This window comes from Rattus norvegicus, chromosome 5 (genome assembly GCF_036323735.1).
Source record: "Rattus norvegicus strain BN/NHsdMcwi chromosome 5, GRCr8, whole genome shotgun sequence".
In the NCBI taxonomy this organism is placed as follows: domain Eukaryota; kingdom Metazoa; phylum Chordata; class Mammalia; order Rodentia; family Muridae; genus Rattus; species Rattus norvegicus.
The window spans coordinates 127,949,931-127,976,964 of record NC_086023.1 but is presented as its reverse complement, the minus strand read 5'-3'; the positions used below and the strand labels follow the sequence as shown (position 1 = coordinate 127,976,964).

General features: G+C 48.8%; 1 protein-coding gene and 1 non-coding gene across 3 annotated transcripts in view; both read right to left on the bottom strand.

Moving 5' to 3' along the window:
* Slc1a7 (solute carrier family 1 member 7) overlaps positions 1–17,196 on the bottom strand; it is a 44,131-nt gene extending 26,935 nt beyond the window's left edge. The window contains exons 1-2 of one of the 2 annotated variants that reach the window (NM_001108973.1): positions 16,820–17,196; positions 8,336–8,415 (exon numbers count right to left, since the gene is read on the bottom strand). In NM_001108973.1, the coding sequence (NP_001102443.1) occupies positions 8,336–8,415; positions 16,820–16,984 (245 nt within the window). In that variant the 5' untranslated portion in view covers positions 16,985–17,196. The remainder of the gene's footprint in view (positions 1–8,335; positions 8,416–16,819) is intronic. The other variant, XM_017593537.3, reaches the window with a different exon arrangement.
* Positions 17,197–21,095: 3,899 nt separating this feature from the next.
* On the bottom strand, positions 21,096–21,231 carry LOC120103276 (small nucleolar RNA SNORA2/SNORA34 family). Its single transcript, XR_005505355.1, has one exon. It is a non-coding gene; the product is annotated as a small nucleolar RNA SNORA2/SNORA34 family (small nucleolar RNA).
* Positions 21,232–27,034: the final 5,803 nt, after the last annotated feature.

Here is a 27,034-nt window from a genome sequence, read left to right as displayed (position 1 = left end):
CCCCTCATCCCACAGGCAGTTCGCTTTAAGACTAGAGGCAGGACGTCTTGAAGCCAGTTCACTAAAATACGAAATACGGGCCATCTGGTCCCAGGAATCCCTCCAAAGTGCAGAAACCCCCTTGAGCCTCCACTTAACACCACATGGGTCAGCAGCTACCATGGGACCACAGGCTGGTTCTGTTTATTAGGAAGTACTTTTCCTGGAGCCAGGATAAAAATCTATCTCCAGAGGAAAGGATCTCTTATAGATACAGGAGCCCTTTGCACCATCCAGACCACTCCTCTCTGATTCCTAGGTGGGATCCTGTGGAGCTGCCTTTCTCTCATGGTACAGAAGGCCAGGTATTGGAGGGTACAGTCTCCACCATGAGCAATGACTTTCTAAACACACCAGCCAGGCTACCCAGGAAAGAGTAGCCAGGCTGAGCTGAGAAAGAGCACTCCTGAGGGACAGGAAGGCCTGTGCATGTGGGGGCGTGTCTCCTAACACTCCTTCTCCTGGGGGGCTGATGGTGTCTGTCCCAAAGCCTAGAATGGAGCTGTCTGACTGGAGATCTCCTGGGTAGTGAGTCTTCACAGAGGATGGTAGGAACTCTTTGAAAATCACTGATCTCCCCTTCGTTGTACACATGTTATCACACCAACTATGCTGGGTGCTTGCTCTGAGTACTTGGGGTCCTGGAAATGAATGAGAGGCTTGTGGTCATCGCGAACCTTATTTAGGTTCAAGACCTGCAGTGTAACAACAGACCTCTGGGTCACCACTGTGGCTGATAGAGATCCAAAGTAATTGGTAACCCATGAGGGACCCATCTTCTCAGAAGTGGCTACCCAGTGGATCCTAGGAAGGTAAACAGGAAGAAGAGAGGATGGATGGGGGACTTTCTGAGTCCCTAGGCTGAAGGTTTGCCCTACCATAGTCCCTAGCTGGGCTGTGTTTCTTCTTTTGATCAGCAAGGGTCTCAGCTGATGAGGCAAGAGGGCCAAGAAAGGCTCCCGGGTCCCACTGAAGGAGTTGCAGAGCCTTGTTCAGAAAGGCTACCCGACTTCAGGGTTGAATCCAGAGGTGCAGGCAATACCAGGTTTGACATTCAGTCTGTGGCCACCTCCAGCGTGCAGCCTGTCTCACAGAGCTTGGAGAACTGCTCTGAATACTGGCTCCCAAACCAGACTTCAAGACTGCTTGGCCCAAGCCCATCTCCAAGGAGTCAGAACGTGGGTGTGTGGAGTAGTCTGCCAAATAAGAGTGCCTCGGCAGGGGGAGAGCGGGTGGGGAGAATTTTTGACCAACATGATTTCCTGATTCTAAGAAATTTCCATTGAAATTCTTACAAGAAACAGGAAGGAAAACAATACTTATGTGGGCATATGATTGTATCGCACACTTGCTGCACACACACACACACACACACACACACACACACACACACACACACACACACACATGACTTCTCTGTGAGGCAGAGCTAACAAAACACCCCGCCGTGTTCAGCCTCAGTGAACCACAAACATATGGCTTCAGTCTCCTTGAATGACGCCTGGTTTGGGAAACTGGAGAAGTGGGGGAGGAGCATTTGAGGAAAAAATAAAACAAGGGAGAATTGGAGGCTCTGGCTGGATCCAGATGTTGGGCTAACCACCCCCAGTTTTTGTGTTGTTCTTGTCTGCAGATGTGTGAAAGCGAGACACAGTTGACATCCCAAGGTTAACCCTGGTGGAGCCACAGTGGGACACACACACACACACACACACACACACACACACAACATGCACTCATGCACACACACAGACACACACACACATAGACACAGACACACACACACACAGACACACACACACACACACAAAACACACACATGCACACACACACAAATGCAAACACACCCACAAGCACTCATGCACACTCAGCACCTGGTAGGCCTGCCTTGTAAACTTGCACTTGTTCTCTTTCTATTTTATGGCAGAAGCCAAGAATGCTGTAAACAGCACAATTTGAGATTAAGTTATTTACAGAGTCCTAGGTGCAAAAACAAAACAAAAAGCCCCAGTGGTGTGCCCAGGAGCATTGCAGGAACGGGAAAAGGAAGGGCTCGGCTGTAGCCCCCAGTGGAAGCGTGTAACAAGAGCCCCAAGGCACTGGTGCAGGGTGGAAACTCTTAGGACATTTTGTTGAATGAAAACCAAAACAAGCAGGAGGCAGATTTGTTTTCGTGGAAGAACCAGGAAGGTATCCTTGAAGAACTTAAAGGAACAGAAAGCTGTGGGTGGTTTTTTCTTTTTTCTGTTGGACTATGAACATAAAACGGAAGGGATACACACAGTGAGGACCCTGCTGGGATAAGGTGAGGAGGATGCTTTCTAGGTCTAGGAGCATACTCGAAAGGAACCAAAGGACAGGTAGAATTGCAGGGCTGCTCAGAATGGCAAACCACTTGCTGCCTACCTAAGCAGCATCCCTGAGGGAGGGCCTGACATAAGTGAAGGATAATGCTTTAGCAGATTCTGCCCACCAGACCGTCACTGTCATGTGACACAGGAGTTTTTCAATTTTGAATGAGGCACTAACACTCAGTGACAGAAACAAGAGTCTCTTGTGGCCACTTCCACTTTGGGAAAAAAATCTCTCATTGGCAGGTATGAGGTGAGGAGGGGATTGCCGCCCAGGGGAAGGGGTCCTCTGTGGTTTGATGAAAGATCTGTAGACTTGTGGAAAGGTGAATCAGCTTGCAATAGAGGCTCAAGGGCCCTCTTCAAAAAAACCCTTGTCCTTGTCATTGAAGTTAGTGGCAGTGTACACCAGAGAGCCCACAAAGCCAGATGGCAGGAAAGGCCCTCAGGGAGACCTGGGAAGGAAAGGAGAAACTGAGGCTCAACCTCCAGGGTGTGAATCTCAGGGTTTGCTGAGGAGACTGAATTAAAAGGAAGAGTGAATGCTTGGGTTTGACTTAGGAAGAGGCCACAACATCTCTTTGGTCAGAGCAGGGATATATGTCTTCCCAGGCTCCTTGGAGACACGATGCAGGACCAAGAAACCCATGGCTAATGGCTGGCCAGCCACATAACCCCTCTGTGGTGGTTTGAATATGCTTGGCCCATGGGAAGGGGCATCATCAGGACATGCGGCCTTTTTGGAGGAAGTGTATCACTGTGAGGGTGGGCTTTGAAACTCAGTCCAGTGCAGAAGAGATAGTCTCTCCTGGAGGTAGTTGGATCAAGATGTAGAACTCTCAGCTCCTCCAGCACCATGCCTGCCTGGATGCTGCCTTGCTACCAGGCATGATAATAATGGGCTAACTTCTGAACCTGTAAGCCAGCTCTAATATAATGTTGTCTTTTATAAGAGTTGTCTTGTTCATGGTGTCTCTTCACAGCAAGAAAACTCGAACTAAGACACCTTTTGAGCTACTTGGAAGCTTCCATCGAGTGAAAGAAGCTGACTTTGGCCTCTGGGATAGAGGGCTCAAGAGTAAGATACTGGGTTTCACTTGAACTGAGGGTTCCAGACAGTAAATAAAGTGCATCCAAGCCCAACTGAACTTCCCCTAAGTTGCCAATGAGGCCCAGAAAGTCCTGGGTTTTATCTCTAGCATTTGGTGTGGTGGGAAAGGTCTATAATTTCAGTACATAGGAAGCAAATGTAGCAGAAGTTCAAAGTCACCCTTGGTTACATATTAATTTTGAGGCCAGCCTGAACTATAGATATCATGTCTCAAAGAAATAACACCAAGCACACACACACACACACACACACACACACACACACACACACACACACACACAGAGCAAGCAAAGAACCACCAAACACAAAAGCAACAGAAGCTGGAAGTTGGGCCCTCAGACCCTCAGGAACTTCTACCTAGGGCCTGAGAAGAGCTTAAAGGAGGATTCTTCCATGGGGGAGCCTCCAGACCCTACACTGGGACCCCATGGGACACCAAGATACCAAGATGAGGAACCTAACCAGGTTTGAACTTTGAATATAACAAAGGAGACTGAAGACCCTAACATGTCCTCCCAGGTTCCTGGGAAGTTGCTCTCTTTGTGACCTACTGACTTAAAGCAAGGGGTGTCCGTGACAATGGGGAACTGGGTGAGAGTTGATGGGTTGTGGGATTGAGAAAGCAGAGGAAAACAAGAGGCAGTGGCTCTGAGAATTTATGAAGCATGAGGAGAAGTAGCTCAGAGTGTCATGACTAAATCATGGTAAGACCAGAAAGATATGGCTGTGCCACTTGGGAGGGCCAGAGCCGTATGAATGGCTGTATCAATGTCTCTGTCATGAGGACTTCCCAGGGGAGGTGGCATGTATGTTATGACCCCTGACAGCAGAAACAGGTAGAGAGTTCACAAAACGTCTTTGAGATGCATTAATAAATTAGGAACAAGTCTGCCACCCATCATGCACCGGGCTGTGCCGAGTCATATGCCTTCTCATAGCAGCCCTGTGAGCAGGGTGATCTTCCCATCCTGCAGGTGTTACTGAGGCACTCATGCCCAGCTAAGGGCTGGTGAGATAGCTCAGGTTCTAAAGGTGGGAGCTGCCCAAACCGGTAACCTGAGTTCTTTTTCTGAAGGCTGCATGTTGGAAGGAGACAACTGACTCCTGCAATGTCCTCCAACCTCCCTGCATTCTCATCAACACATGCTTCACCCCCTGCCAAATAAATAAATAACTCTTAAGAAGTGGGGCATACACATCTAGAGGGTGATCTCAAAGGTCCCGTTTTTTCCTGGAACCCTGTGTGGGATTCCATATTCACTCACCCCTTCCTCCCTCACTGTGATTTTCACAGCCACAGATAGCTAAGTGCAGGCTGCATTCACCTGGGCTAAAGTTGGCCTGGACAAAGGGGGCTCGTGAGTTAAAAAACTGTGGAAGAATGACTGAGAGAGATGGATGGCAGCCAAGCTCCAGTGGCCTCACCTCACTTTCCTCCTGGCTCTGTCCCCTCCCAGATGGTAGGGCCCTCTACAGCCCTCACTGTCATGGCCATGCTCCTCTCAAGTCTCTTGCATCAGAGAATGCCAGATACAAGTCAGTATGAAGGCAGGGGAGACACGCCCAGTGCCCCCAGGACCCGGTGTTCAACCTTTTAATGGAAGAGCGCTGCTAACTGAATCACTCACTCCTTGCTGGGATAAGTGGCTATTCCAGGGAGGAATGCTCACTTGCCTGTTGTCACCACTGGGCTTTAGAAAGGCACCCAGGTCCCGGTACAGGCATGTCAGATGTGACTGAAAATTCACTGACCTGGTGGTTCTGACACAGCCAGGGTTACAAATATGACAGGAGGAAGACACAAGTTGTTGCCCATAGCTACCGACAACTAAGGAGGCAGGAGGTTTGCACAGACAGGAGAGTGAGCTGGAGTGCAGGTGGGAAGACACACGGAAGGACAGGTGGTGTGCTTAGAATGATTAGACGGCCAGGAGGATTCCAGGAGGCAGGTTGTCCTAGAGATGGAGCAGGAGCCAACGGTAAGACATGGCATCTCACTGGTGCTGTCAGTGTCCTCTGCTTCCCAGAGGCAGATGCTACAGAAAGCTACCAACTCCTGGGGCACCATCAGGAGCCCCTGGCATGGAGGTGCAGGAGCCCTCAAGCCATGCTCTTCAGCTCTCCAGCTGGACCATCAGGTTTTTAAGAGGCTTTGAAACCTCACCCTGCTTTGAGTCTCTTGTTAGTTCTGGTGGAGTCAGTCCTGCTGAGGCCTGGCATCTGAGTAGAACAGTGCTTCTGGCTTGCTGTGCCTGGAAACAACCCATGTGGGACCCTTACCAGAGCAGTGCCCCAGGGCAGGGACACCGGCCCAGGGCTGGCTGCTCAGGGTTGGATGGAGGACAGACTCTGGACCTGTTTATGAATTAAAGAGGGAGGGCTCAGCAATGAGATGCTTGGGGCTCATCATTCAGGGGTGTGAATATGGCTCAGTAGTAACAACTTGTTTAGCCTTTATGGGATCCTGGGTTTGAGTTCCAGACCAGGAAAACAAGGAGGAGGAGGAGGAAGAGGAAGAAGAGGAGGAAGAGGAGGAGGAAGAGGAGGAAGAGGAGGAAGAGGAGGAGGAGGAGGAAGAGGAGGAGGAGGAGGAGGAAGAGGAGGAGGAGGAGGAGGAGGAGGAGGAGAAAAGTAATACATCATTTTCTCCCACAAAGGTTTCATTCTCCATTGCTAGGAACCACTAAAGCAGGTCCTTTTCTCAATGGCCCGACTGTCCTGCACCTGCCCTAACAATAATAAACAGAGGAAGCACGAACACAGCTTTACTCAACTTAAGACAGCATTCCAGTCCCAGCAGGAGGAGTGTCCTGGTCTAGTGGAGAGAGTAAGGAGCTGGGAGGCTGTCACTGGGAGCACAGGCCAGGGAAGAGCGCTTTAGCTCACACCGATGACAATGGGGCAAGACTAGGTGTAAGGCCTCAGATTTCCAAACAGGATTTTCTTGAGCTAAGTGACAAAGCCAGGGTGAAGCTTCAATGTGACTACCAAGTCCATGTTGGCTCTGATTCCCTGCCCAAGGGGCAAGAACAACAGAAGCAGAGTAAAGGGACACAAAGCCACCCGGAAGGGAGCCTGTCTCACTTCCACAGCTCTGGGGAACTGTGTTTCCCTGGCTGGTGTTGTCTCCAGCCTGTGAGCAGCTTAAGTTCAAGGACTAAGTTCTGGGTCTACAGTACCCATCGCAGGGCTGAGTACCTGGCAGACAGGCTCAGGAGAGCTGATGTGACACAGCCACTGGCTCGTTAGGCGAGCACTCTGAGATGACAGTCCTTGGGAAGATAAATGGACAAGGCAAAGAGTGGGCATGGCGGGACGATTAAAGAACAGTAAGTGTCTTGGGGCAGGGCGGAGCAGAATGGTGGGGAGGGCTCCTGTGGAGGGTGCCTTTCTAAGGAGGCAACTGTAAGTCACTGAGATACAACAGAGAAGGAGTAAAGGGTACGAAGGCTCCAGGCTGAAGGGAGAGCATGTGTGGAGGTCCAAGCCGGGGAAGAGTCTGGTCTGATCAGGGACCAGTGGTCCAGTGGATTAGCAATGTGAGGTTAAGAGATGAGGTAAGGCTTGGCCCAATCTGCTTTCCTGAGACCGTTCTGGCCTCTGAGTGGATAGACGGCCATGGAACAAGAGCTGAGGTACGGAGACCAGCAAGGTGCCTGTGGTTTCAGATGAGGAAGAGAGCTCTGGGCCTATGTGGAGGGGGGTTCTGCCTAGGAGACAGTTGGCTCAACTTGCTGACAGCCTGGCATCGGGCAAGGAAGGAGCCAGAGGACAGGGCAGCTGTAGCGGCCATTTACAGCAGAGTGGAGGAAAGCCCAGCACTGGGCAAAATCTCTAGGCGATGACACCGAAGTTCAGATTCTGTGAGCCATCCAGAGACATGAGGCAGGCTGTTATTAGCTTGTGGGACTCACAGGAGAGATGGGGTGCTCTGTTCTTGGGGGTGCTGAGTAGTTATAGGTTTTATTTGAAATACACACCCCGTCCCTATCTCATGTGTTGAAGGTCTGGTCCCAGTGCAGCAGTGTTCAGACGTGGGGTCTTGGGGAAGTGAATAGATCATGGGGCTCTGAGCTCATTCACTGATGGGTTCTGAACTTATCAGGATCCTGGGACAAGTCACCGGTGTGTGCTCTGGAGGATGTATTAGAACAACAGCCTCTCCCCCTTCTCTTTTCTTTTCAGGTGCCACGGGCTAAGCAGTTCTATCCCACACACCCTCCCCACCACGATGCTCTGCCTCACCATGAGCGCAGTGACCATGGACCAAAACCTCTCAGAGGATGAGGGAAAGACCTTTCCTTCCTCAAGTTGATCTTCCTGGGTGTTGTCACTATTATGACAAGCTACATAGGACCAGGAGAACACGCACAACATGAGGTGGGGAAAGGCCCAGTGCATAGCAATAACCAGAGGCCTAGCAGAAGACAAGACATGGGGAGGAAAGAAGGAACTGAGAGCAGGCAGAAGCCAGTGGAGGGGAGGGCATCAGGAGAGGATTCCAGAAGGATGAGTAATTGACCATTTTGACTCACATGAAGAGATCACACACACCAGGGACAGAATCTCCCTTGGACTTAGCAATGTGGAGGTCACTGTTGACTTTAACAGGCTTCAAGCTCACGAATGACTGAAAGCTTGCATAAAAGGAGGCAATCATTGGTGTGGGTCAAGGAGTCAGGAAGGGTTCTGGAGGGTGGGGGTTGAAGTAGCTGATTGGTGCCCTGGCTGGGAGAACTGTCTCCACCTCACAAGAAGGCCAGCTCTTCCACAGCAGACAGCCATAGAGGCTGGCTCTGGGGCAGAGCCCCGTGCCCCTCCCACCCCCTCTCACCTGGAGACCACCAGTGGTAGGATCAGCATCTTCAGCATCCTCATCAAGAGTTCTCCAGGGAACTGGAAGTAGCTAATCTCCTGAAACAGAGCAGGGGCTGGGTCAGAGCTGGCGGTGCGGAGTTCAAATCGCTTGCTTCCTTGCCGTCTTTAACACGCTGCTGTCTGCTGCATCCTGTCTGGAGCCAGGCGGACGAGAATGGCTTGGAGCTAAACAACCCAGATCTTGATGAGCCCCTCCCTCACAGCCAGTCTGAGCTTCCTTATCACCAAGAGGAGGATAATACTTCATAGAGTCATTGGGAGGCTCATTGAGCGACTGTGCATGATCACTTACGCCTTGAGTGAGGGAGCACTTCAGCATCACACCTGGCGAATCTTTCCCCATCAGTACCAATCATCCACCCATCCAGGGAGTAAGATCTGCTTCACAATCAGTAAGGGGTAGGAGAGCCAGATACATGCGGTCTCTACAACCCACATTAGCCAGGCATCACCACACTGGGGTCCCCAAAACAGACTAAACAAGGTTCCTATACCAGAAACGGTTCCAATCTAGTTAATGAGGAGATTGGCCAGTAAGCCACAGCTTTCTTACAATCCAGTAAGATTTGCTCCGCTAGCTTTACCCCTGAGAAATGCCAGGTCTGGAGGCAGACGTACCACTCCATGTAAAGCACGCACCTTCAGCCTTTCATAGGCACCATAACCTTGGTAATAGCCATCCAGGTAGAAAGGAAGATATTCCAAAAATATATTTGACACAAGTGCCTTGCCCTTTGGCTATCATACCATTGAGACATACACCCCAAGGAGTAGGAATCTCCTCAGGAGCCTCACGCTGGGAGTAAAGGGATGAAGTCTGGTGCCAACCAGAAAGAGAACTTGTCTCCCACGGACAGATTTCATACAGTTCTGATGAGGATCAGGCCCCCTTTCGGAAGAAAGGGGAGCCAAGACAATGATGGGTTGATGGTGGTGGGAATACAGCCAGAACCACTCAGCTGAGGGTACCTCTTGTCCTCTATTCTTAAACCTTCATGCCAGGACTGTGAAGATGGCTCCAGAGGTCAGTGGCCTCTCTGGTCCTCTTCCTGATGTAGCCACATGGAATAAACCTTCATTGCTTATACGATCACTTACTTCTTTAATTGATCTATTGAGGGTGAGTCCTAAGCCTAGCTCATCATGGCTGCCAGGCCCTAGGCTTAGCTCCTAGCAGCCCCGGCCACTAGCTGCTTCCAAATGGGAGTCCACAGGAATGGAACCCATCAAGAGGAGCAGTGTAACTGAAGGACAGTTAAACGTGCCATCCAGATAACAAAATTCTGCCCTTTGCGTGTTCTACAAAACAACTTGTGGTTTGTCTGAAATTCTAACATAGCCACACTAACACTAACACAAGCTGTTCCTAAGGCTTAACTTCAGGTTTTCTGTTTCTGTTGATTGGGATCCTTACTCCAGAGGGGAGGGGGGAAGGGAGAGAGAGAGAGAGAGAGAGAGAGAGAGAGAGGATGTGGGTGACAAAGCTGAAGGATCTGCAGACACCACCAAGTTACATTTCGGTGCCTCAAACTATCTGAAAAACTAGTGCCAAGCTGGGTGTGGTGGCACATGCCTTTAATGCCAGATCTTGATAGCACATCTGTGTAGGCAGATCTCTATGAGTTCAAGGCCAACCTGATCTACGTAGTGACCTGCAGACCAGCCAGGGATTCATCATGAAACCTTGTCTCAAAGGAAAAGAAAAAAAAAAAAAGCAAAAACAAAACCAGTGCTTGACATAATGGTTTGTTAATGGTCTGGGGCCTTGAAAAGCCCCAAGCCATGGATAGACTTGTGTTGCTGTATAGACCCCCCCCCCATCCATGTCACAGCCAATGACATGTAGGAGAGATACCTGGGCTTCCCACATCCATATGCTCCAGCAGAGTCTCACAAAACTACATTCCTCATGTATCATGTCTGTATCTTTATGTGTTTGCAGTACTGGAGATTAAACTTAGGCTCTTGCATGACCATGTCCTCTATTTTTTGCATTAATTGTGTCTGTGTGCATGTATGTGTATATGCATGTGTGTGCGCATGTGCGTAGGATGGCTTGTACTTGGTTGTCAGCGGATAACTGGTAACAGTCACTTTCTCCTTCCACTATGGGCTCTGGAAATGAAACCAGCATGGTCAGGCTAGCCCAACAAGCACTTTTACCTGCTGAGCCATCTCACAGGTCCAAGGTTAGCAATATCTTAACCATCAAATATTGATCACTGTCGAGCCAAGCAACATCTTTCCAGCCATGACCTGTTATTTGTACAACTTACGTTTTGTCCCTGAGACTAATAATTGACTGTTTTTTATTTGCTTTGTTTTCTTTGAGCTTCTTACTAATTTCTCCCAAATGCTTTCTATCTATTGAAACATCTAGGCGAGCATTTCCTACAACAGAAGCCCATCCTTCCCTTTGATCTCATCTGGACCTCCGGTCTGCAGTTTTCCACAGTCCTGTTCTGAGTTGGTGGAGGGTGGAGCTGTTCTCAAGGCCCAGCTGCTGTCCGGGTCTCTTGGCTTTCATCATGGGGTTTATCCTGCACAGGATCCAGTGATTCTTGAGTTGTTTGTTTTCCTGGTTTCCGTCCTTATTTTGCTGGAACATCTCCTTTGGTGGCTTCCTGAGATTCTGAGTCCTTGGTCCTACTCTTCCCTCTGACAACAATCTGGTTATAGCTGACATTCTCACGGAAAACAATTTCCTTTTCTGGTTTTTAAATTATTTTATTAGTAGTGTTTATGTGTGATGTATGTGTGTGTTTGTACATGTGTTGTGCATGTGTGTGATGTATGTGTGTGTTTGTACATGTGTTGTGCATGTGCAGGCCTACAGGCCAGGGCACATAGGTCAGAGGATAGCTTTGAAGAGCCAGTTTTCTCCTTCCACCTTTATGGGTTCCAGAAATCAAACTGGTTGCTGGGCGTATGCAGCAGGGATCCGCACACGCCAAGCCATCCAGCCACCCTTCCTCCAGCTTAACGGGATGTTTTCTCTTAAACTGCCAGTCCTGCCAGTATTGCGTGCAGAAGCCAAGCCTTATCCCTGAAGTGCCTTTTAGAGCTCCTCTGTCTGTCTCCATCTTTCTATGACTTCACAGTGATGTGTCACAGGAGGGGAAGACCTTCCTTCTTCTTCTTCTTTTTTTAACTCTAAAAGGCTTTCTTGTATTCTCCGCACATTTTCTCTCCTACTTTTTTTTTTTTGTGGACATTCTCCTTTTTTCATATTTCATCATTTGGTTTAATTTGTTAGACTTCACACCTTCTTCCCAGCTGCTGACGTTTTCTTCTTCTTCTTCTTCTTCTTCTTCTTCTTCTTCTTCTTCTTCTTCTTCTTCTTCTTCTTCTTCTTCTTCTTCTAAATTGCAAACATTCTTTTTATTCTTGCTTGTTCTTCCTTTTTAGCATCTATGTTGGTTAGGTTTTTTTTGCTTTGTTATGTCTGGGTTTGTTTTGTTATGTCTGGGTTTGGTTGGTTTGGTTTGTTATGTCTGGCTTTGGTTTGTTATGTCTGGGTTTGGTTTGTTAAGTCTGGGTTTGTTTTGTTATGTCTGGGTTTGGTGGGTTTGTTTTGTTATGTCTGGGTTTGGTTGTTTTGGTTTGTTATGTCTGGGTTTGTTTTGTTATGTCTGGGTTTGTTTTGTTATGTCTGGGTTTGGTGGGTTTGTTTTGTTATGTCTGGGTTTGGTTGTTTTGGTTTTGTTATGTCTGGGTTTGGTTTGTTATGTCTGGGTTTGGTTTGTTATGTCTGGGTTTGGTTTGTATGTCTGGGTTTGGTTGGTTTGGTTTGTTATGTCTAGGTTTGGTTGGTTTGGTTTGTTATATCTGGGTTTGGTTTGTTATATCTGGGTTTGGTTTGTTATGTCTGGGTTTGGTTTGTTATATCTGGGTTTGGTTTGTTATGTCTGGGTTTGGTTTGTTTGGAGTGGGGGTTGTTGTTGATGTTGTTGTTGTTTTGTTTCATTTTGTTTGTTTTTGTCAACTTGACACAAGCCGGGGTCATCTGGGAAGAAAAACCTCAGCTGAGAAGATGCCTACATCAGATTGGTCTGAGCCAAGCCAAGGGGATTTTCTTGATGAATGATTGATATAGGAGGACCCAGCCCACTGTGAGCAATGCCACCCTGGGCAGGAGGTCTCCAGCTGTGTAAGAAGGCAGGCTGGGCAGGCCACAGGAACAAGCCAGTAGGCAGCAGTTCTCCATGGCTTTTGCTTCAGTTCCTGCTCCCAGGTTCCCTTCTTGAACTTCTGCCCCAACTTCCCTTTGTGCTGGCCTACAACTGTGAGCTTACATAAACCTTTTCCTTCCCGAGTTGCTTTTGGTTGTGATATTGTTTAACACAGCAGTAGAAACCAAATGAGGGTATGGTAGCACAATACCTTTAACCCCAGCACTCGGGAGGCAGAGGCAAATGGATCTCCGAGTTCGAGGATAGCCTGGTCTACAGATTGAGTTCCAACACAGCCAGGGCTACATAGAGACTCTGTCTCTAAAAAGCAAATCAATCAACTAACTGACCAATCAATCAATCAAACAAACAAAGTGTTTGTGGAGCTAGGACTGGAAACTATGACTTTGTGCACACTAAGCACACAGTAACATTGAGCTACATCTCATTTTTTAAAAATCACATTTATTTACTTGTGTGTACTGTGGACACATATGTGCTATAATTAGCGTGCATGTGGAGGTCAAAGGACAACTTTCAGGAGCCAGTTCTTTCCTTCTCCCATGTGGTCCCTGAGTATTGAACTCAGGAAGTCATCAGGCTTGAGAGCAAACATGCTCAGCCATCTTGACAGCCCTCTTTCTGTTTTATGATAACTACAATGTCTCTCATCTCTCCAAAGATCTTAGGAAACGAGAAAAGGCCTCACTATGTTGCTCTGGCTGACCCAGAACTTGATATACAGACCAGGCTGGTTTTGAACTCATGGTTCAGCCTATGCTTCCAGAGTTCTTGGATGGCGGGCGTTCATCACCACTTCAAGCCTTTAAAAATTGATTTTAAGGTTCTCCAGAGACCCTACTTTCTCTTCCTTTAGTTTCTGGTTTGACATCTGCAGATTTTCTCACATTTCTAGTGACTTCCACTCATAGGTAGACATGGAATATGAAGCTTCTGGGCTGTTAACTGCAGGGAGGGGACAAGAGCCTCTTTTCTCAAAGAGCTCATAGGCCTTTCTGTGAGGATCCAGCAGGAGGCCTTGTGCTGAAGCCCAGCTGCCAGCTGTCCCAGGGTTCTGCCTAGGTGGCCACACCTAGGACCCAGTGTCTACAGGTTGCTGTAAACTGTGATGGGTTGCATATGCTGGGCCGAGGGAGTGGCACTATTAGGAGGTGTGGTCCTGTTGGAGTAAGTGTGACCCTATTGGAGTAGGTGTGTCACTGTGGGTGTGGGCTTTAATACCCTAGTCCTAACTGCCTGGAAGTCAATATTCTGCTAGCAGCCTTCAAATGAAGATGTAGAACTCTCAGCTCTTCCTCCGCCATGCCTGCCTGGATGCTGCTATGCTCCCACATTGATGATAATGGACTGAAACTCTGAACCTGTAAGCCAGCCTCAATTAAATGTTGTCCTTATAAGGTTGTTTTGGTCATGGTGTTTGTTCACAGCAATAAAACCTTAGCTAAGACAGAAGTATTTACCTCACCACTGCCCTTCCCTCCCCTCACACAGCTGGATCTGATGTCGCCCGAGCAAGCTTCTCTGGACCCTGTGCAGGCTGGAGCTAGACACGGAAGAAACAGAAGTCGTCTGACCATGTGGCCTGGAAGAGCTCCAGGGTCTAATGATTTCTGTCCACTCCTTACTTCACCCCTGCTTTGCCCTTCCATACCGAGCCCTTTGGAGTTCTTTAAGAAAAGCTACTCAACATCTGCTCTCATGGGCCATGATGCCAGCCTTCTGGGTTCCTCTGAATGGGGTTAGCCAGCTCCACCCACTTCCCATGCTGTCTAACCAGCATCCTTTCTCTTTGGTTTGGGTACTTGATATTTTTGAAAATATTCTATCAGTTCCTGCAAGTTCCTCACATATGCGCTGTGGCGTGAGTGGTGAGTGTCTGGGTGTGTGTGTGTGTGTGTGTGTGTGTGTGTGTGTGTTTGTGTGTGTGCGCGCGCACGAGCGCAAGCGTGTGCATGTTTTACAGATGCATATCCATGCACACAAACACACAAAATAAATGTAATAATTTTTAAATTTTTCATTAAATTCATAGAAAGGAAAGAAAATGGATTTATTTATAAATCCTCATAGCTTAAGTGGAAGTCTCAAAATGTCTCCATTTTAATGAATTATTTACATCCAAACATTAAAGAAAATCACATTATTTTTGTGAGTTTCTCTTCACAAATAGAACAGTCTACCATTTTCCAAATTTCTGCCTTTTGTATAAGCTCAAACAATTGGAAGGATTTGCTGTCTGAGTCATAAGCAAAGAGACCAAACAACAACAACAAAAAAAATCCTGGATTTCAGAGGACAAAGCTCAGAAAGCCACTTCCTGCCAAATGAGTATTCTGACTCCATCTGCACCCTCCTTCAGTGTCTCTGCCAGGTTAGTCCAGACCTGAACACATCCACACCTCCAAGAAGATGAGGAGGGGGCTCGGACACAGGAGGTCCCAGACGAGCTGTCTTTTACTAAACACTAATAAGAAGTCCAATTTGTTTTCACAAAATAATCTCCCAGAATAGACGGTTGCCTCTCTAGCACCTGAGTGCAGGTCCCCGGCTGGTTTCATTTGGGCACATTCATGGTCTTTGTGCCTCCTGCTCCCTGAGGATCATATCTTGGGGTCAAGAAAATCCATGCAACCAGCAAGATCCTGACAACCTGAGTCCAGTACACACACACACACACACACACACACACACACACACACACACAGAGAGAGAGAGAGAGAGAGAGAGAGAGAGAGAAGAGAGAGAGAGACAGAGAGAGAGAGAGACAGAGAGACAGAGAGACAGAGAGACAGAGAGACAGAGACAGAGACAGAGAGCAGATCCAGATTTGTGGGAGAAGCAGACACCCATTTAAAGAACTTGGAAGAGGGCGGCCGGCAGTTACAGTGCCACAGTAGAGGAAAGGACACCGAAGGGACAGTGAGGCAGGATTCATATTTCAGATGGGCACTTGGCTTAGAGCAGGAACTTTCCAGTGCAGGTCAAGTGCATTTGCTGCTTCTCTTGTTGCGGTGACCAACTAGCTAGCAGAGCTACTCAAAGGAAGGAGGGTTTATTTCAGCTCAGACTCAGAGATAGAAGATCCAGCTGCTCATGGGGAAGTCACCAAAGCAGGTCAGGAAACAGAGAGATGGTGCTGGTGCCAGCTTGCTTTCTCTTTTTATCTACTCTGGGTCCTCCCACCTGTGGGATGGTGCTGTTCACGCTGAAGGTGGGCCTTCCCTTTCTGGAACACAAAATTAAACCTTTCTGGAGGCAGCCCCTTATACTTACCCAGGGGAGTGTCTCCACCCTGATTCTAAATCAGAGTGGTCAAGATCAACCATCGCAGACAGACTTCGGCAGGAAGACAAGAGAGAGGGTGAAGTGGCATTCAGTAATGTCTGTATACCAGACATTGCTGATCTTTACTCCCTTCAACAATTCTAGAAGATACATGTGCTCCCTTTACTCCACAGATAAGGAAAATGACGCCAAAGTAGAGAGAGGACTTAGCTCAGCCATTGTGGGTTTAAAGGTTGGGGCTGATGCTTCAGAAGTCCCTGCTTCTTCCTAAGTAACTTCAGGGGGTAAGCAGGGTCACTTGGTTGCCAGGGAAGAGGACATCATTCGTTAGTGGAGAGTCTGAAGCCTGGCTCCAGATTCAGAGACAATTCAATGTATCAGGGAGTTAAAGGGTGCTGAATCCTGTCTGGTCCACAATCACCCCGTCTTCCACCCAGGGATCACTCCCAAGGGTTCACTCTTCCTCTCTGTGGCTTTGCACAATTGTCCCAAGCCCATGTTTGATGATGGGAACCTTTCAGCTTTTGCTCTCTGCACTCCAGTCCCTTAATCTCCCTGTATATTCCTATAGCTCTCCTCCAAATAAAAGGCTTGATCCATTGCTCCCAACTTTTATACACCCCTGAGCCTTATTCTGCTGCATAGGAAACCCACCCTGGATCCTGGTCATGAGGGACCTGTAGGGGTGTTCTCTGAAGACCCCTGGTCTCCCCTCCATTGCTCTCAACTCTCAACCCTATGCTTTTTCAGTGGCATGTCTTTGTCCCCATCCACCTTTCTGTGCTGGCTTTGTGGCTTTGTGGCCATTCTGCCAGCCATTTTACTGACATCTCATACTAGTGGGTGTTTTTACACCCATGATACAGATGGGAATGTTGGGACCCAGAGAAGCAACCTGGCTCTCCTCCTGCAACACCTCTAGAAGCCCCAGCCCCACAGACCCACACACCCGAGGGCCTGACCTGTGGTGAGAGGCGCTGGGTCCTGAGGAAGAAGCCAAGGAGGCAGCCCACGATGACAGACAGCACAGACAGGATGAGGAGCCCGTTGTGTCTACACACTGCCCGCCCTCGAGCCAGAAAGGCGCCCAGCACCATGCTGAGCCCAGCCTGTTGGCACCATTCCATGCACTGTAGGTTGTGGCCCAGGTCTGGGCTGGAGGCACAAGCCTCTCTGCTTACAGGTGAACGGAATCCTAAGCACCTATCACCGGCCTTTCAGCCATGGTCTGTGCAGCTGCCCAAAGGGAAGTCACAATCCTATTACCAGCTGAATCATTAGGAGTGAGGAGCAGATTAGGGCCTGGGAAATTAGAGCAGGCCACGTGGTCGGGGCATCCAGTCCTCAGAGCCAAATGCTTCTCTTGAAGAGGGGAGGGACCGGACACCATGGGAGGAAGCAGAGGTGCTTCACTCCACCTCATTCCTCAAAGATGTAGAAGCGAGGCAGCGAGGTACCAGTCAGTGCCCACCTCAGTGAATGCTAGTGGGCATCCAATGGCTGTCCTAGACGCATGTTGTTGTGTCAGCATGATTCATGCTACTGTCCCCATGAGTGAGTGCCGTAAATGTGGCACTTTGCCGGTGTGGACTCAGGGGGTCCCTCAGCACAGTCGATGAGCTGGCAGTGTGGGGTCAGGTGACTGAGAGGAATTTAGACTTGAGTTCAGTTGCTCTGACTTCAGCCTAATGTCAACAGGAAATGAATAAACTTTCTTCCAAGAGGTCCAAGCCCAAGACAACCCACCCCACACCCCTCAGGGACTGTCATTTATTTTAGAAGCATTTTTATTTATTCTTTTTTTATACATATAAACGATGCATCTTGATCACATCGGAATGAAACAAAAAGGAGGACATGGCTGCTCCTAGGTGTGGTGGAGCAGAAGGTTTGTTGTAGTTAAGAGGAAGAAAACAGCCAGAGGTATTTGGAAGAATCTAAATGGATGTGGCCAGACTTAGCCGGGCCATGTGAGGAGAGAGGGAGAGGGAGGGCAAGAGAGGAGCCAAGATCAAGAGGGGTCTGAGCCAAAGACTGGTGTAGCCAAAATGGCTGAGTTATCTAGGACCAGAGAAGCTGGGGGGCGGGAAGCCCAGGCTCTGGGCTGGAGTTCAGGGTAGGGTATGCCAGCCAAGAAGATCCTGTAGCAGGTAGGGCCTGAGGAATTCTGGGAGGACCTGGGGGGCAGTGTTACCTTTGATATGACAATAGGCATCTCAGCCATTTGTCCTGGGTTTGAGACTTAACAGCATCCATCCACAATAGCAACTCCTCCGGGACCCTCCCCAGCACACGCTCTTCCCATCTTCTTGTTTCCTTTTTCTTCTTCTTCATCATCTTCATCTTCAAATAATCTAGACTGCAATTAGTGCTGTCTGCATGAGTGTGACCAGCCTACCAGTACACACACACACACACACACACACACACACACACACACACACACACACACAGCACCGATGAAAAACAATCCCCTTGCCCCAGCAGTCATCAATTGCCAATCGCTCCCAAGCTAAGCTCATAAGCCATTCTCCCACCCACGCTGGAGCTGTTGTCCAGCTTGATCTCGTGCAGGTCTATGGGGACAGCCAGAGCTGCTGTGGACTCGTGAGAGCAATGGTCACACCATGTCCAGAAGAGGACATGTCACGGCACTCCGCCCCACCCTTCGGCTCTCGGCCTTCCAGCCTTGTCTCCTAGGATGTCTCCTGAGCCTTGAGAGTTGAGCTAAGTGTCCCATTTAGGGTGACGTGTTCAACAGTCTCTAGTTTTCAGTGTGTTGAGCTGTCACACGGCAAAGAGAGGTTTTTCTGGCTAAAGTTGACAATGGGAATACGCATCACTTTTTAGAAGGTAGTTTAACAGCAGGCCTGTCTAGAAAAAAAAAAAAAACAATAGGTCTCTGCTGTAACGGGGTCTATGGCTCTCTAGCCACAGGCCTTTGTCTAGGTTTAAGGCACCAAGGTCTGGTTATTTATAAGATGGCAAAACCCAGAAGATCTGCATCCGAGACCCAGGTCTGCTACTCTAGCCGTGTGACCCTGGACAAACCATTTTATCTCTCTCTGCTTCAGGCTCCCCAGTCATAGAGCAGAGACGATAATAGCATCTAGCCAGAGGGGCTACGAGTGAGGGTAACGGAGAACTCTAGGCATGGAACAGCAACCAAGCCACTGTGGTTGGAAAAATCACCACACAGCATCTCAGCGGGAGACTCCTTCCTGCTCTTGCTGTGGCCTGCTCTGCCCTGTAAGCCAGAGGGAACTGACCTGCCTGTGTCACTGGGCATCTGTAATCTCATTAGGGTCAGTCAGACCCATCCCCATCGGGCTGCAGCAGTAGGGAGCAGGTGTAGTGGAGGTGGGGATGTGGCAGCGATGGAACACACACAGTGGCAGCTTCCTCTCAGCGAGTGGCCGGGGAGGAGCTGAAGGGGAGGAAAGGAAGCCGTGCACAGACTCTGATGCCCTGTTAGCAAAGAGATAGATTCTGGTCCCGACTGAATCAGCTTGTGGCCTTGTCCTCAGTACTGTCCAAAGAGAAAGGAGTGAGAAAACCAGAGCAGCCCAAAGCCTCTTCTCTTGGCAGGAGAGGAGGTTGGGTACCTGCCAGTCTAAGGACTTTTTTCTCTTAAAGCTCAAAGCTCCCTGATACACCTTCAACTCCAACAAATGCCTCATTTTCCAGTTTATCAGGTAATTAATTGTTGCATGCAAAATCCTGGGTAGACTTAGCAATGGTTTTAAGCATCACCTACACCCACCCTGAGCTATGCTAGAGTGGATGTGGCTTGCTTCTCACTCAGGCTCTGAGACTGGTTACTGGAATGTGCCACACACACCACCTCCCCCCCACCCCATCATCACCCGAATTACTGCTGACCCCGTCCCTCCACACTCTAACGCTCCCTCCGGGCCGCCGGCCCTTCCCAGCATGCCAAGTCTCTTCAGTGATTCCACTGACTTTAAGCAAGCAGATGTTCTGGGTACTGGGGACAGAACAGTGTGTCAGATACAATCTGACTCAGAGAACCTTCAAGAAAAGTGACTACTTCACACAGAAGTGTGAGTGAGTGGCAATGAGCTTGCTACACACAGCTTTGAATGAAATCTAAAGGCTCCCTTGTTAGAACCCTTTGACAGGTCACTTTGGCCCACAGAATCGATTGTCTTTTAGGATCTGATTAAATATGCATGATTGTGGTGGTTTGGATAGGAATGGCTCGTGCAGATGCATGTGCTTGATCGCTTGGCCCATAGGGAATGGTATAGGAGTAGCTGTAATGGTAATGGAGTAGCTGTGTCCTTGTTGCAGGAAGTGCGCCACTGTGGAGGCGGGGCTTTGAGGTTTCCAATACTCAAGTTACATCCGGTGTGGAATACAGTTCTATATCTTCTGATCAAGATGTAGAACTCTCAGCTCCTTCTCCAGCACCATGTCTGCCTGCATGCTGCCATGCTCCCACCATGATGATAATGGACTAAACCTCTGAACTGTAAGCCTGCCCCAATTAAATGTTTGCCTTGGTCACGGAGTCTCTTCACAGCAGTAAAACCTAAACTAAGACAATGATTATAATAAACAAACAAACTTGGGAAATGCTGGTGAGACAAATAAGGCCAATCAGATTCGTCATTCTGGGTCAGCTGAGGGTCAGCTGCTGAGGTCCTGCCTGGATGTGTGGCTCGACTGACAGAGTACGCGCCTAGCGTGCCTGAGGCCCTCTATCCCCCTCACCCTCAGCATAAACCAGGCATGGTGGTGCACATCTGCAGCCCCAGTATGTGAGATGTCCAGGCAGGAGAATTAGAAATTCAGGATCACCCCCAGCTACTTAGGGAGTCAGAGGCCAGCCTAAGTTATATAGGATGATGTTAAAAAACAAAACCAAACCAAATCATTCATTCAAATTCATTGCTCGGGTGGCCGTGTGAACTTGAGCATTTATTTTTAACCTCTCTGTAAAGTGGGGAGAAGGCAACAGTCCTTGATAGGCTTGCGATGTGTTCCCTACAATAGTGTACACAAACGGCTTAGGTCAACGTGCGGCCCCAGATACTCCTAGGTTAGCATGTTTCCATTCGGGTGCATTAGGTCTTCAAGGGGGATGGTTGACTCCAGCCTTGTTTGTTTGTTTGTTTGTTTTAAGTAATTAGTTTATTCCCAGTACTTTTCCCAGTACTCTGCTGTTCCGAAGAATCAGTCATTACTGAAGCTGTCAAACCAGACAGAATAAGGGGTTGTTTCTTCCAGATGGGATAGTCACTCTCTATTGAAGTCCAGAAGAGCCAATAAACCACAGGAAGACAGCTCTTTAGGCGTCTGCTTGAAACCAACAGCTACAGCACAACTGCTGGTCTTCAGTGAGAGCCATGGACTCCCAGCCTTGTTGTGGGGACCTCAGAGAGTTCTGAGACTCTGCGCCTTGGGGTACACAGAGGAAGCTGCAGCCTCCAGAGGGAAGCGCACCCCTCGAACCCCAGGATATCGGAAGCCTTGGGACCCGTCCTTATTGGCTTCCTATTGCTGTCAGAAACAATATGACCGAAAGTGACTTTGAGAAGGAAAGGCTTTATTTGGCTCACACCTCCATCACAGTTCGTTATTAAGGGAAGTCGAAGTAAGAACACAAGCAGGGCGGAAGCTGGAGACAGGTGCTCCAGCAGAGGCCGCCAAGGATGGAGGGGATGGACCACATGGGTTGGATGGTTCTGGTGGGTAGGGTGGATCTGATGGATCAATCGATCAGATGGATCAATGGATCTGATGGATTTGATAGATAGGATGGATAGGATGGATCTGATGGGTCTGATGGATCTGATCAACCTAATGAATAGGATGAATCTGATCAATCAAATGGATCGGATGGATCGGATGGATCAGATGGATCTGATAGATCAATGGATCAGATGGATCAATGGATCTGATGGATTTGATAGATAGGATGGATAGGGTGAATCCGATGGGTCTGATGGATCTGATCAACCTAATGAATAGGATGAATCTGATCAATCAAATGGAGAGGATGGATAGGATGGATCTGATGGATCAATCGATCAGATGGATCAATGGATCTGATGGATTTGATAGATAGGATGGATAGGATGGATCTGATGGGTCTGATGGATCTGATCAACCTAATGAATAGGATGAATCTGATCAATCAAATGGATCGGATGGATCGGATGGATCAGATGGATCTGATAGATCAATGGATCAGATGGATCAATGGATCTGATGGATTTGATAGATAGGATGGATAGGGTGAATCCGATGGGTCTGATGGATCTGATCAACCTAATGAATAGGATGAATCTGATCAATCAAATGGAGAGGATGGATAGGATGGATCTGATGGATCAATCGATCAGATGGATCAATGGATCTGATGGATTTGATAGATAGGATGGATAGGGTGAATCTGACGGGTCTGATGGATAGGATGGATCTGATGGATAGGATGGACCCAGACAATGCTCCCACAGACTTGCCAGCAGGAAAATCTAATAGAGGCATTTTCTCAATTGAGGTTCCAGCTTCCTCGGTGACTCTAGCTTGTGTCAAGTGGACAGAAACAAAGCAAAGCCAGAGTTAAGCACCACAGGGTCCTTCTTTTCCCACCACAGCACACACCCTCTGCCTGTTATATGGAAGACATCCTTCCTCAGACTCTCAAATCTTTGCCTTTGCTGCTTCCTCTGCCTAGCATGTCCTTCAGTGTCACCACAGTCCCAGGTCACATGCCACTCTTCCTTGACACCCTCTCTGACCTCCATCAATGTGCATCTCTGTCTTCCCAGCTCCAGTTCAGGTCAGCTCAGGTGGCTTCCATAAGTGAACAATGACCTGCGATATCCTACGATTGGAACACCTCTGTGGAGGAGCCCCACATTTGGACAGTGGATAGTGGAGGACCCCACAGCTGGGCGGTGTGGTGTGGTAGAGCCTCACAGCTGGGCAGTGTGTTGTGGAGGAGCCCCACAGCTGGGCAGTGTGTTGTGGAGGAGCCCCACAGCTGGGCAGTGTGTTGTGGAGGAGCCCCACATTTGGACAGTGGATAGTGGAGGACCCCACAGCTGGGCGGTGTGTTGTGGAGGAGCCCCACAGCTGGGCAGTGTGTTGTGGAGGAGCCCCACAGCTGGGCAGTGTGTTGTGGAGGAGTCTCACAGCTGGGCAGTGTGTTGTGGAGGAGCCCCACAGCTGGGCGGTGTGTTGTGGAGGAGCTCATAGCTGTGGGGTGTTGTGGAGGAGTCTCATAGCTGGGCAGTGTGTTGTGGAGGAGTCTCACAGCTGTGGTGTGTTGTGGATGAGCTCACAGCTGTGGGGGTGTGGTGGAGGAGCCCCACAGCTGTGGGGTGTGTTGTGGAGGAGGCTCACAGCTGGGCAGTGTGTTGTGGAGGAGTCTCACAGCTGGGCAGTGTGTTGTGGAGGAGTCTCACAGCTGGGCAGTGTGTTGTGGAGGAGCCCCACAGCTGAGCAGTGTGTTGTGGAGGAGTCTCACAGCTGGGCAGTGTGCTGTGGAGGAGTCTCACAGCTGTGGGGGTGTGGTGGAGGAGCCCCACAGCTGGGCAGTGTGTTGGGAGTTGGCATCTAGGGGGCTGTAGGTGTTGGGAGTTGGTATCTAGGGGGCTGCAGGTGTTGGGAGTTGGTATCTAGGAGGCTGCAGGTGTTAAACTGTTGCAACACAGAAAGTTATTGGTGCTTTCAGCATGTGCCAGTCTGGAGCCCTAAGGCAGCACAACTCTGCCAGGGTTTGCCCAGTAACGGCAGGGTGACCTTGCTTGCTAAAGAGTAGGGAGAGGCCCAATAGGCTTGCCAAAAATAGGGCCTGTTTGGTTTGACCTCAGTAAGCCAGAAAGCAGTGCAAGGGAAGAGCCTGTTCTGAAGGAGGTATGGGGTGATAAAGGAGATGGTTGGGCAGAGCTGGAGAACAGTGGCTTCGGGGCTGGGGCCTGATTCCTTCCAGTGGGTGTCAAGACACATTAGCTGAGCTGTCTAGACCCTTGGTTGGGTTGGGGTGATGACAGCTCTGGGTTTGTTGGCAGCTTTCCAGAGACATACCAGAGGCGCCTGCCTCTCCCCCGCTCACCTCCCTAGCTGGCCAGGGCCTGAGCCCTTCTGGGAAGGTTGTTGTGGGCAGCCAATCTTGCCGATGTGAATTCCTGGTATCCTGGAGACCTGGCTAACCTCTGTGGAGGGGCCCTGCACTGTCTCACTGGCCTCACCAGACAGAGGGAAGTGATTTGGTGGAGGACTCATGCCTGTACCTGCCATCTCCTTCCTACAGTGTCTCAGGCCTGAACCCCAGTGAGATCAGCTGCTGTTCCCTGGGGAGCGCTCTGTCCCAGCTGCTGTGAGCACTCTAACTCCATCACCTGGGCTTACTCAGGGGAGCCATCGGGACAGCTGACCTCCTGAAAGGGCTAGACCAGAAAAGTATCTAGTCACAAGGCCTGTGACATCGGATCTCACTATTTGATTAAGTAAAAGAAATAACTAAAACATAGAATGCAGATGCTCAGTCAAAATAGTCATACCTCAGGGGATCCATGGGCTTGTGGCCACAACACGGCACTGTATGGTCCCAGCCCATGCTTGTGGAGAGTTCTAGCAAACATTCTATGGTGGCAATGAGCAAAATCCAAATCTCAACTCCTGGTGGATGCTGTGTGGTGTTTCTAAAGTTAATGAGCCTTCTTTTCTCCCTTCCCATTTAGGAAACCCATGGTTTCTACACTGTACATGCTGCCTCTCACTGGAGTATGTTGGGTGGAAAAAAGTATAAAGTTAACACATGCCCAGGGAAAGTTTCAAAGCCAGTCAGAACTCTTTGTATCAAGTCACAGAAAATTAAACCAAACTAGCACAGGTAAGAAGGAAATTCATATGTGGTCCGATGGCAGAATTCGTGGGCCTCAGAGCCAGGAGGACATTTGCAAAATCAGTGTAGCATGTCTCTGCTCACAAAGCAGGAAGACAAACTCAGAAAGAAAGCATTAAAACAGCTTGCTGGTTATCACAGTCCCAACTAGTCATCTGGTTTTATTTGCTAGCTAATGTAATTCTCTTGTTTAGTGCAAGTTGTTTGCTTTGCTTTACATAGGAGCTCCTGTAGCCCAGGCTAGCCTCAAATTTGCAATCCTCCTGCCTCAGCTTTCCAAAATGTCAAGATTACAGGTACTCTGCCAGACTCACAATGCCAGTATCAAGTGCAAATGTATAGCTGCTTGCTTGGTGTGGTAAGTCTTTAACCTTAGCACCCAGGAGGCAGAAGTAGAAATATCTTTTCAAGCTTGAAGGCAGTCCAATCTGAGTTCTAGGACAGCTAGGACTACCTACTGAGACCTGCCAAGCAAACAAACAAACAAACAAACAAAACTTTAAATTCTATTCAGAATTCGGAATTACCCAAATCAAATCACAGTTTGTGGTTTGTGTCTCCCACATGTGTATGTATTTGTTTTTTAGCAGACCCAGGAAAACACTGCACAGAACTGCACGAGTCGTACTCCATGGGTGCTTTCTGACTGCCTAAGTAGGAGTAGGGAAGAATTTGAGAGGAGCCAGTGTCCTCACTGTCCGTGTTACTTTCACCTTTAATTACCCGCCACTATGGGGAAGGCAGGTATGGGCATTGGGTTCGTTGGCTGAGTTTCCCAGAATGCATTCTGTCCTTGTTGAGTGCAAAGCAAGCTCCATTTGAAGAAAGCAGGGTTCCTGGAGGCTGTCGATGCCTCCTTCTTGCTCACTCTCAGACAGAATGTGCTTCTCTGGAGCTTGCTTACATCTTGCTGTACTCCCATGACTCCCTGGCTCGCACCCATGAGGCGTGCCGCATACAATGTGAGAATGGAAAGGCTGAGGCGGCGCTGGGCTTGCGTGATAAATATCTCCTCTACTCACAGGAAGATTCACTGGCCCGTCACACATTGCGTATAGAACGCGAGTTCAAAGGTAAAATTAAGATGGTTTTATAGGTGATGACAGCAGAGCATTAAAGCCAAACAGGAAACCCTTCTGAGTCCAGGGCTTTTGCGGCTACGTAAATCACGCCACACTGAAACCATCACTGTTTCTAAGGCGGGGCAGGTTGCGGATGTCAGAACCCACGGTCAAGGTGGAGCCCAGCCATGAGACCATCTGCACCAAGCGTGGGCTGGCTGGAATGCTCTCCCTCTCCAGCGCTTCCTTCTGCAGACCAGAATACTCATTCATCCTGTAGTTTTGTATCTTTGACACAGGGTCTCACGCTGCAGTCCAGGCTGGCCTAGACTTTTCAGTGAGATCACAGCTGGCTGAGACATCACAACTGGTTCACTCGTGCACTCTTCCCGCAACACACACACCATGGGCAGCCATGAGGAGTACAGACCTCAAGCAAATGACTTGGGTTTGACTCCGTTACCCTGTGCCTTGGGGCTGAGTTTTCTTATATGTAGCATAGAAATAACGACATTCTAGCATACAGAGGTGAACTCACACATGTGATGCTCAGAACAGCTGTGCTCATAGTAAGCACTGCCTGTATGGATGCAACTATTGTAATCTTATTGTTCTGTCAGTCATAGTCTAGACACAGGGGACACTGCTGACCTCTAATGTATGGTGGTTTGGCTTACAGATTCTTATCATTATAGTAAGTGTATCAAGATGTAAATTAAGGAACCTCCAGACTCCCAGAGTATGTATTTAAATTTTTATTAGGTTTAGCGTGTGTGTGTGTGTGTGTGTGTGTGTGTGTGTGTGTGTGTGTGAACATTTGTCTGGTGTGCAAGAAGCCCTGAGTTTAATTTCTAAATAAAATCTAGGGATGCCACTGTCAAGATGTAGGCTTTTCAGGGACTAGTAGTCCACTTAGTACTTCAGAGACTGAGGCAGGAGAATCACTACAAGTTCAAGACCAACCTCATTTACACAGCAAGTTCCAGCCAGCCTGAACTACCCAGTGAGATCCTGTCTCAAAAAAAGCAAAACAAAACAAAGAATTGAGTCTTAGCCATCTCATATAAATATCTCTTCCCTCCCCATTAGCCAGTATCCCATTTTGAACATTGCCATTAACAGCTAAATACTAACTTACATGTCCTGGTCCCTCTAGGTTATCCACGCAGTGATGAGTTACCAGTCACAGGGGACACAGATGTTTGCCATTACCTAACCATGTCAGCCACTTCCAA